The following is an 11,312-nucleotide window of genomic DNA, read 5'->3' on the forward strand; positions in this document are numbered from 1 at the left end:
ATAAAATGAGACTATTTTTTTTTTAAAATTATTATGAGGGAACTGAAGGGGAAGCAGGTGTCCTACACTTGTAGAATGAATTTTTATGGGAAAGGTCTAACATTGAGTGAGACAGATAGAGACATGATGTTTAATAGAGCCCCTGTGCTCCAGACTTAAGGGGCCATTCATTCATTACATAAGGATAGTTTTGGCAATTTTTGACCTCTCCCTCCCGCCATGTAAGGGTACATAAGATTTTTCAAACCCCTGCCCCCTATTCTTACGTAAGATACCATTTTGTTTTTTTAAAATAATAAAACAATGAATGTTACATCACTGAAATCGTTGTTAAGTTCAATGTTATTAAATTAAACCTTTTTGTGTAAAGAAATATTTACTAAAAGTAAAGAGATAAAAAAAAAAGCTCATCCTAATAAGTTTTTTACCTTCCAGACGCAAATCAAATTTAATCCCTGCCACACCACTTGACTGCGCGATTTCTAATATAAAATATCGACTTGGAAAATTTTACATAGGAATGGGTTTGAGTCCCCCCCCCCCTCTCCAAAGTAAGGGCATGTAGAGATTTTTCTAACACCTCCTCCCCCTCGAGACCCTTACGTAATTAATGAATGGCCCCTAATCACCTGTTGCATTAACTATGATACAAGTTTTGAATTCTGAGAACTATAGATTGATTTTTCTAATGAGATTGAAAAAAGCTTTAAGTTAATTGTAGCCCTTTCTAAGTAATAAAAAATAGATAATTTTTTCAAAGCAAAGTGCTTTTAACAGTATTTTACTGTTTTTCAATAATGGAAGAACAAATATTTTGAACTAACAAATATACTTCTAAAGATATTTCATCTTGATTTTTCTTAAATTGTATGTATGTAGAGTTCCACATTTTAATATATACAAGGTAAACTATCTAAAAGATAAATTTATGATTTTAAAAAGCATAATGTAATTAATAATTTTTTTGATTTATTGAGGGGGCTCGGGCCCCCTCAGGCCCCATGGAGTCGGCGCCACTGTCATCCGTAATGTTTCCAAAATAAGTAGTAAAATTTGGCGATGGTTTGAATTTGTGCACAAAGTCACATTAATGGAAGTTTTTGTGCTGTTTATGGTTTTGCCTAATTTAGTTGCTGGATTATTTTACAGTAAAAAAAGTTTTTAAAGATTCTTTGATTGGCGATATTTTGTTTACATTCTGAAAGCTGACAAACATTATTACATAGTCTTTGGCTTCAAAAACCGTGACAGTTGAAAAAAATGCCAAATGCATCCGCTACTGAAATCAACCTGCATAAATTTTGGCGAGTTTCTGCTGTTAGATTGGATAATGATTAAAAAATCCAATCAGCACAAATAATAAAAAAAACCCATTAATTACACTAAAGTTCCGTTTAAATGGAAAATAATCAACCAAATCTATAGTTATTATTTGCCAATCTTGGGGGGAAAAACGTTACTTTAAGATTTGATTTGAAAAAAGCCTCAAACAGACGAAACACAAAAATATTCAACAATTCTAGCTTTGAACTGGGAGTTGAGATGATACACTAAAAAATGAATTGTATTGAGGAAAGCCTTCGAACATGGAACAAAAAAAGCCCATAACTCGTTTTTCATACAACTTAGAACTTTCTAACAGATGCCATCTTCAGCAGAAAAATAAGCGCTTTCGATGGACACATAATTTTAATATGTGTGCACGTATTTTTTAACCGTCATATTGGGGCATTAATGCGAAAATTTGGACAAATTAGAATAAAAAAGGAACTATCAATCGGATTTTTTTCGAACTGGTCTACAAACCTCCCCAGTACCAAAAAGAACAAACGGCGAAAGTTTCAGCCAAATCTGCCGGGTAGTTTCTGAGATCTTAGGGAACAAATTTACCAAAGTCCATTTTTATATATATAGATTAACTAATTTTTGCTTTATTGAATAAGAACTGTATAACTTGCATAACTAACAGTATAACTTGATTCATATAAGCAGTGATCACTGCATGAGAAGAGTGAAATTTAGTTTATTTTGTTTGTAAAATGGTGTTCTTATATATCTGTTTCATTTTTAGATTTCATCGGCCATGAAATAAATTCTGGTGTGACATGGTAAAATTGAGTTTAGAGTGCATTGAAGACTCAACACCAAATAGTTCCTCCTCTTGCTGTTATGTCTGTGTCTTGTGTAACCGCTGGTTGAGCCTTGTAGATTTTTGAAAATCATTCTCCAGTCAAATTTTGTACATCAGAACTATGGTAGAATTGTGCTTGTAAAGTGTGTCAAGTTCTGTTTGTAAAATATTTTCTGAAAAGGCTTTTATTGTACTTCATCAATCTGACTAAAATCTTTTTGTGGGCTTTAAGTGAAAGCATATGCCTGCTGTTTAGATTAATTTGAAGTTTTATTGAGCTTTCATAGTCTAGACAACTGTTTTTAGACAGATTTAAAAAGTTTATAATATTTTTGATGAAATTTTAAAATGTTTTTAATGTAAAATCTACATATAGTTTGTTCTTGATCATATTTGTATGAGCACTTAAGGTTTCATTTTAAAATTTCGCCTTGTGCTGTTACTCTGTCTGTTGTACAGTATTTGTGAAACAAATGATCTGGGATCTAGTTTTGCTGACTTTTTGTAAATACAAGCATTCCTCAGTCAACCTTAATACATAAGTACAGTGTGTTTGGTGCTTTTTATATATATTTTCAATTGCATTTCAAGCACCATTGTTATGTATATCATTGTGTACATAGATCATTTAAATGTTAGTTTTTTAAATGCACCATGCCTGTTAGCTGTAAAAATAAATTGAAATCTTTTTAGCACCTGTTATTATCAGTGCTCATTACTTCATTATTGTTATCATTTTAAATAGACGAACAGGTCCAGGGCTATTCCACGGAAAAGCAGCATTTTGTAACTCACTTGCCAGCTAATAAATTTAATTGAAAAATGATTTTCAAAATTGATGAACAAAATATTTTGCTCAAGAACTCGCACATTTATGGTTTCTTAAGCACCAAAATTTTGTTCCTTACCTTTTAAAATTATTTTTTATAGAAAAATATTAGCTGTGTCGCATGCAGGAAAAAAAGGTCTGCCGCTTTTTCATGTAATGGCCCTGTTTTGTCTGTGCAAGTAATAGACTTTATGTAGTAGTTCAGTATTAAAAGTTATAAATACGTGACTGTGATACGCTAATTTTTCAGATTAAGCCATCTCAAATTCTTTCTTCACATTGTACATATTGAACTACATACGTAATATATCTTTCATACTTTAGTTCCTGTTGAATACAGTTGTGCAGAGAACAATTATGAAACTGCGGCGTTTAAAACTATGTGAATACTTTATATATGTATAAATAAATGATTTACATATTTGTATGTTTGTAAAACAAATTCATTAAAAATATAATTTTAAATAAGATGCATTTGACTCATGCTGCTTAGAGTTTAGTCACTCTCATGTACATCAATGTATAAATCATTCATAAGCAATAAAAAGGAAAATTCATTCAAATTTGTTTTTATTTTATGAAGCATTTTACGATGCAAGTTTTTACTGGCCTGAAGAAAAAAAATTACTAGAGTCCCAGTCTTTCTCTACGAATCACTTCTGACATTTGTAAAATCTGTGCATCCTTGATCTTCATTTGGCACACAAGGGCATCTAAAATACAAAAAGAGAATTTCAATCGTAAGATCCTTCCATGTTGGTTAGGGTGCATCATACGCCCCATCAATTTTTTTTTCGTTTACAAATGCTTTGTCCCTAAGCTACTTTTATTCTACATACAAAATTAATAATTTGTAAACTTTTTCCCACTTAGAACAATATCTGTGTGCCACCTGACAATTGAAAGTTATGAAAACTCAGAAAAATAACACACTAAGCAATTTTTTCCATTTATTTAATTATTGAAAGATTTATTTGATTTATTGAAGCAAATTTATTGTATATTTTATAATATTACTTTGTTAAATATTAAAGTTTGGCTTAAACGTTAGTTTTTAATCAATTTTCCTCCTTTTGCGAAGATTTGGCAGTTTTCGATCATGCTCAACTACTTGTATTATATTCTGGTAAGGATCTTCAGTTTTGGCTGATATTAAACAGTCATTGGTCAGCTTTATTCCTCGCTCAGCACAATCGTTTACTACATTTATTCCTTTCAAATTAGTTTTTGAAATCTATGAAATACAATTTGGCCACTGTTTAGCATCTTCCACCATGAATTCTGAACCTAACTTCAAAATTAAAAATAAAAACCAGGAATCAATGCCAACAAAATCAGACAGTGTTGAAGAAAAATGAATTTCTGTTGGAAACTGGTTTTCCAAATCCCATACCAAATCTGTGTTTTGGATTAGAAAGATTAGCTGGTCTAATGGCTAATATACTGTCAGCAAGAGCACGTCGGTCTGCTTCAGGCACTTTAATCACTCCACAGTGCTAGAGGTACAGTTTCTTCTGTCAGATACCAAGGGTGATTTTTAAAAGCATTAATTGCACTTCCAGAAATTTCTGAATTAATACAATATTTTATAAGTAAATAAAAGAATTGCAAGTCATTCCATGGTGCATCGATGACAGAAGTGCACATCATCCACCATGAACTATATACCAAAGTTACAAAATTAACAAAATTTCTAAATTTTAAAACTTGTTGATGTGTAGTTATTGTACCAGTTGGTATTTCTTGGATTTGATGTTGAAAAAGGCAAATTTTGATTGAATAAATTAATTTTGCCATGTGTTTCATATAAAGCTCCTAGACATTTAAAGACTGCTGCAGTTATCTCATTTGGATTGTTTACTGAGAATAAAAGACAAAGTTGAACAAATTCTAAGTAGTCACCTCTGCAAAACACAACATTTGATTTAGCTAATTTGATAACATTGTTTTTGCACTCGTCAATTAATCGTCTTGCGGACTCGCTGAATGAACTGCCATCAAATTATTATACATTTATAGGTATATCAGTGTCACTCTCTTCCACAAACTGCAGTAATGTATAATGTTTGCGAAATCTTTTAAACGAATATGCCTGGTGACTTCGATGCTTCAATTTTAAAATCGTCAAACACATGTGACAATATAATTTCTCAAATGTGGTGACAGCAAGCTGACCACAGGAGAGCTTTACCCAAACACTCTTGCTGCAGTTATATGTCCTGTATTAGAAGCAGTTGTGACAAACAACATATTAACTATTGAGTCGGAACAGTTCTATGAATTTAGCAAATTAGTTGTTAAATTAGCAATGATATCTCCGGTTTTTTTTTTTTGTCTGTTCCTATTGGATATGCTGGTACACAAAGAAGCTTAACTTCATATGAATTTCCCACTATAACTGCAAGCCTTTCTTCTTCAATACTTTGATTTGTTAAAGTTGGTAAGAGTTAAGAATCCCAGTGCAAAGTTGCAAAATCATAACCATTCCATTGATCTTTACAAGCTTTGACAATGTCTCTGACACTTGATCATCTTTCAATTTCACCAATAATAGCCCAATTAAAACTTGTATTGAAGTTCCTTGTTTCCTTGGCTATTTTTTCCCAAAATTCTGCTTTTTATATTTCACGCATTTCCTGACACTTAATGTTTCGGTGTAATATTTTATCGTGCGAGTCAAAGGTTGCTAGATGATCACTTTTCATAGAATGAAGAAAAGCTAAATCTTCTGAATTTTTTATAATGGCTAAAACATTTTCATTATGGCCTAAAAATGTAGAATGGCATTCTACATTTTTAGGCCATAATGAAAATGTTTTAGCTAATTCTTCCATTTTCTTTACTTTATTAATGGAATTTTTCGTATTTCTTCTTTCAAGAGGAATTGCTTTTAATTTTGTGTTGTTTTCATGAAGTTTTAGTATTTTCTCACAGGATTTACTTTCAGTAATCGTTGGAATGTTTGCTTTTGCATAGAAATCAGATATTTTTGATCGGCACCTTTCTCATTAAGCAGCGAAGCACTTGCAAGCTAGTGGGTAAACGTGAGCCCTTAAATTCCGAGTCCTCTTGAGTTATTCCAAGTCCAAATACCATTGAAGATTGTCTGGTTTTGACTTTTACCTTTTGTACAGATGAACAAGGCTTTGTTTGGGGAGAAAATGTCACTGATTCAACAGCAGCTGACTTACTCATGTTTATTGAAAAATTTCAAAATATGTTACTTTTGAAAATTTATGGACCTTATGAATTAAAATAGTATAGATCAACTTATTTAAGTGGTTTACAACACATATGCATAGAATAACAAGAAGAAAACTTAAAGAACTAGCATTAGCAGTTGTATGATAGAAGAAAATGGCAGAAAGTTGAAAACAAATAGTGAACCTAAATTTAGAGTTACATAAAATGTTATGGAACGTTACTGAAAAATGGTAACAGAGTTGAAGTTAACACTGGTACAATGTAAATTAAATAATTTAAAAATTATTTCCCAGTATTGTACTTTGAGTCACTTTTGATGTTATAATTGTTCATTTACCTTAAAAAAGAAACTTCTTGCTTGAGGTGGGATACCTAAATCAATTTTGATTTTCATAAAAATTCACAGGAATGCTATCTAGTAGTATGAGAACATTTTTAAATTAGGGACAAAACAATTTTAGACTAGTCGGGCAAATGATGCACCCTAATGTTGGTCATAAGTTGATTGAAGATTTTCATACAGAGATATGTGTATAGTCCGTTCATAATACAAGATGGGAAATCCTAAACAGGACACGAATAATAGTTTAAGTTTAAATAGGTAGGATTCAAAAGAGCATATTGAGTCTTATTTAGATGTAAAAATTATTTGCACTTGTGTCCCTGTTATAAGATCTGGAAATCTGCCAAAATTTTAAAAGCACCAAATTTGAAGACAACGAGAAATTGAAGGTACAGTCATATGGTGTTCAGTGTACTAGCTTTTTAAATTGTATGCACAATATCTTTAATGAGGATAAATATAGACGGGAGGCACATACGGTCACTAACTGGCAATTAATTCTTCATCGTACAAGTTAATCTATTTTCATAGATTAATAGTGTGTAAGAAATGCATTGTGTATGTCGTTTTATTTCCCAATAACTATGTGATATTTATTACATCTAATGTATCTCATTTTCTCATATTTTGTGTAATATATAAGTAATGCAAATGTAATGGTGGCTAAGGGTGCTGCTTCATGTCTAGAGGGCTCAAACTATGTTAAAAACCTATTGAAATTGTCCTAAGTAAGTTTATGCGCTCTAGCTAGGAAAATATTTGGTTTATAAATATAGAATTCTACTTCGCGGAAATTAAGTTATCGCGTTAAAGCCTGGAACAAATTAACTGCGATAAACGAGGGTTGACTGTGCTAGATTTCACCATCTGTAGAGTGTGAAAGATATCTGCTATTACTCACTGAAAGTGGCTAATTTTGGCGACTCTTAACATTTCGGCAGACTTTTAGACCTCATATTTTGATAACGGGGAGACTAGGGCAAATAAGTTAATTCATCCTGAAATATGTTTTACTGTGCTCTTTTGCTTGCTACTTTCGGTTTTTTTCATTATTGCGCCATTGTATGGTTTCCTGGTAATTGTTAATCACTGAAATAGATCACACTTTTAATCATAAAATTCAAGTTCATTAATTGACAATTGTTTTTAGGAATTTTGAACAAGCTGTTCAAGATAACTGAGTTGCCATTCAATTGATTCAAGACAATGAAAACAAATTCCCTCTTTGCTTCAACTGTGTTTAGCAAGAGAGAATAAGAAACTGCTTTTGGAATTCAATTTGAAAAAGTTACATTACTTGTGGATAAAATGGTCAAATACTCAAACTGAGTAGTTTGGAAAATATTTTTTTATTCTCTGCATACTCCAACAAAATGCCTTTAAATAATGCTTGCTTTTGCGAAATACACGTATGAAAAGCTTTCATTTGAAAGAATTGGCAGAGTCACAGACTTTGAGGGAAAATTAGACTCAGAATCATGGAATTTTAAACTCAGACTTCTTTTCCTCAAAATTAGTCTGACTTCATAGCCCTGCCGAAAACAAATTTCGAATGAACCTCGATCAGGGAAATTTTCAACTTCATAAACAAGACTTAAAAAAACTCAAACATATAAGGGTTCTTGTGAGAGGAGACCATTGTTCAACAATAAGGATGATGTGCGACCAGTTAAACTTTTTAGCACTTTCACAAAGCCTCAAATTCGGACCGCCGATTTGCTCATGACCATTTCCATTACATTTTTTGCAGTCTCAAAAGGTATTCCTGTTCCCCTGATCTGAGTCCTTGTAACTTTAGTCTTTTAATTTCTTAAAATGACATCAAGAAAAGATTCAAGGAAAATGACTCTCATATTAAGGGCCAGTTGAAGTATTGCGCCAAAACGGAGAACTATGACTCCACTGGTGTATTGACACTGAATTGAACTACTTTGAAGGGGATAATATTGTTTGAAAAGAAAAGTCTATCACTTTTTTAACGTACCTCGTAGGTAAAAAGCCATCTGACAAAAGTATATTTCCCTTTTATTTGAGGAAGCATTTATCTTTGGGTACAGTTTGTTGATTATGAATTAATATTTCCAACTTTTTTATCAAAAGGGTTTGACAAATTAACTCTAGGTATGCTGGGCAATCGCTAAGTGACTATTTTCGAAGTGATTGCTCTCATAGCTGTAAATTACTAGCTTACAAATGTTTACACATGTCTTGAACTTTATCAAACTTTTTTTTTTTTTTGTCCTGTTATACGTGTAAGAATATATAAAACTCTTACCGATATACTCATCCCTTTCTTTAATTTCTTTCAACAGAGCATAATTTTCTAATTTTATTTCGGCCACTATTGCATTAGCCTCTCGGATCTATGGATGAGATAAAAACATGTTATGACTTCTCAAGTTTTCTGGCTGAAAATTTTTTGTATGCATTCAGTTGCTTTAAAATATGAACTTTTGTTGGTTGTTGAACCGTGTTGGTGAAGAGAGGAAAAGTATTAGTTGAATTTATTCAGTGATAGTGAAATTAAAATGCAGAAGCTCATTTTAAATCGTCATTGCATTAAATTTAAGTTCCAGACCTCTGTTTCATATTTAGCTTTTGTCAGTGCAACAGAACTAATGTATTTAAAATATCCAGTTTTAATGGTGGTACCCCTGCAGAAGTTAATAGCATCCTTTAACAGCTTTAGCGGACAAGAATGTTAAAAGTTAATAATTTTTGGATTCCAGTGCTTAGTTTATTTAAGGCTGAATGAAACTGCCTCACGCCTAGACGAGCTTAGCCAAAACAGCGAGGTATGCACCTATCAGATTTCTTTTCAGTCCTCCCCTCGACGTTTTCAGTACCAAAGAGGAAAAGGGCGTGAGATACTCTTTTAAGATCAGAGAAATTCAGGCTGTCAGACGCAGTACTTTGAAATCTGACATTGGTACCCTGTCCAGTGAGGATTAAGATCATGATCAATTTAGAACTTTATACATAGACTTTTCTCCTCTTGAATTCAATTATGCTTTTAGGAAGTCTGAGACATGTTAGGTGAGAAACTCCAGAGGGTTTATCCAGAAACACTGGATAAACCCCCAGAAAAGGTTTTATTGTTACTGGAAGAAAGGGCTGTTTTTTTTTAAATTAAAATTACGATTTTTTTTCATTCAAAAAAAAAAGGAAAAAATAAATTTGAATTTTGACATCTTGAATTCAAATTATGTTTTTCGCAATCACGAGTGTGTGTATGTAGGCGTGTGTGTTTGTGTGTAGGGGAATGTGTTTGTATCTGTGTGCTGGGATAAGTGTGTGGGTAGTTGTGTGTATGTGTGTGTATCTTTTTGTGTGTGTTTGTAGGTGTCGGTATGTATGCATGAATGTGTGAGTAGTGTGTATGTGTAGGTGTCTGTATGTATGCGTGTGTGTATGTGTTTGTGTGTGTGTGCGTGCGTGCGCGTGTGTGTAGGACATGGATGCAACCTGGAGACTGCTTTCGCCATAGGAGTAGCATCGTGAGGACCCGGTCGACGGTGATGGTGCGGAGGGTGGCGGTGCTGGGAAAAATCAAAAGACGCCAAAATAGAAGATACAACAATAAGCAATCGTGATTGCTCAAAAAAAAAAAAAAAAGAATCGAACCTTAGGGGGCACCTCAAATGACGTATATGTCTTTTCCTTAGAGCAGGAATTAAAATGGAGAGAACAAGTCCAATCATTGGCTTAGCAAAAGCTGACTCAGAGACCTCAAGTCACGTGACTCAACAACGACGAATGGTTGGCACGTTTTGCGTGAAATTAGGGATCCTGATTTCTTCCAATGCTTTGCTTAAAAATCTATCACGTGACTTGGGGTCTTGATTTCATGACTGAAAGTCTTCATTTCCTCCATTTTATCTCCTCAATGGTTTTGAGTAGATTCGACTAGAGAGAAAGAAGTTTGATTTTACCTCATTTATTTTTTTGCCTCTTCTTAAATGCAATTTTTTCGAATCATCAACAGTCGAATTTCTGAAAAGAATTCGACAAATAAGAAAAAAGCAAATATTGAATGAAACTGCTTATTCAGCTGCAAATTTTTTAATAGATTTTCAAATACATTTTTTTTAACAATTCAATAACGTTTTATGTTGAAGAGAGAGAGAGAAGGTGTAATGCGTACTGTATATGCTTAAATTTTTTAATATTATAAAAATTAATTTAAAAAAAAATAAATTGTCCATTCTTATAGTTTTTTAAATTTCCTGCGATCCTTATTCCTGCTACAGCTTAAAGTAGGAAATAACACAAAATGTCTTGTAAACCGTGTTGAATAGCTAATCCGCCTTCCATTTTGCTGCTGGCTAACAGAAGAAACAACTTACTAGTAAAGTTTAAAAGCAAGTAATTTTTTGAATGAAAAATAACGGAATAAACGCAAGATTACAACAAAGTTACACAGGAAAACATTAACACAAAACTTTCACTTACAAAATTTGTAAAGATATTTTGTTACATTGAAATAGAATGAGAGGAACTACAGAGTTTCCCAAAAGATCATTTACAAACTTAACATGCTGGTCAGTCATATCATGATGAACAAGATTTACATAGGAACATGTGTTCGCAAACGCAATGCTGGCGCATTACATGCACACAAAGTCAGGCAATACGCCTTGGTTTCCTAAGAGCGAGCACGCCGCGGCGAAAACTTGATTCTTCTGCGCATGCGCGCCCGAGCTAAATCGACATCGTTAATGGCCACACCGAAATCCACTTGACTTTAATTTCAGCGTTACGGCGAGGAGCGACGTCGAAAATTCGGCGATTCGCTCCTAGGAAAC

General features: G+C 33.0%; 1 protein-coding gene across 8 annotated transcripts in view; it reads left to right on the forward strand.

Annotated features, from left to right (window-relative positions):
- Positions 1-3,526, forward strand: part of LOC129234218 (phosphatase and actin regulator 4B-like) — a 162,390-nt gene extending 158,864 nt beyond the window's left edge. For 6 of the 8 annotated variants that reach the window (XM_054868148.1, XM_054868147.1, XM_054868144.1 and 3 more), the window contains one exon: positions 2,072-3,526. Coding sequence is in view for 3 of the 8 variants with exons in the window: in XM_054868143.1 (XP_054724118.1) it covers positions 2,072-2,087 (16 nt within the window). In the remaining 5 variants the exon portion in view is untranslated. The remainder of the gene's footprint in view (positions 1-2,071) is intronic. The other 2 variants (XM_054868149.1, XM_054868146.1) reach the window with 1 other exon arrangement.
- The last annotated feature ends 7,786 nt before the right edge of the window (positions 3,527-11,312 follow it).

Source organism: Uloborus diversus, chromosome 1 (genome assembly GCF_026930045.1).
Source record: "Uloborus diversus isolate 005 chromosome 1, Udiv.v.3.1, whole genome shotgun sequence".
Lineage (NCBI taxonomy): Eukaryota > Metazoa > Arthropoda > Arachnida > Araneae > Uloboridae > Uloborus > Uloborus diversus.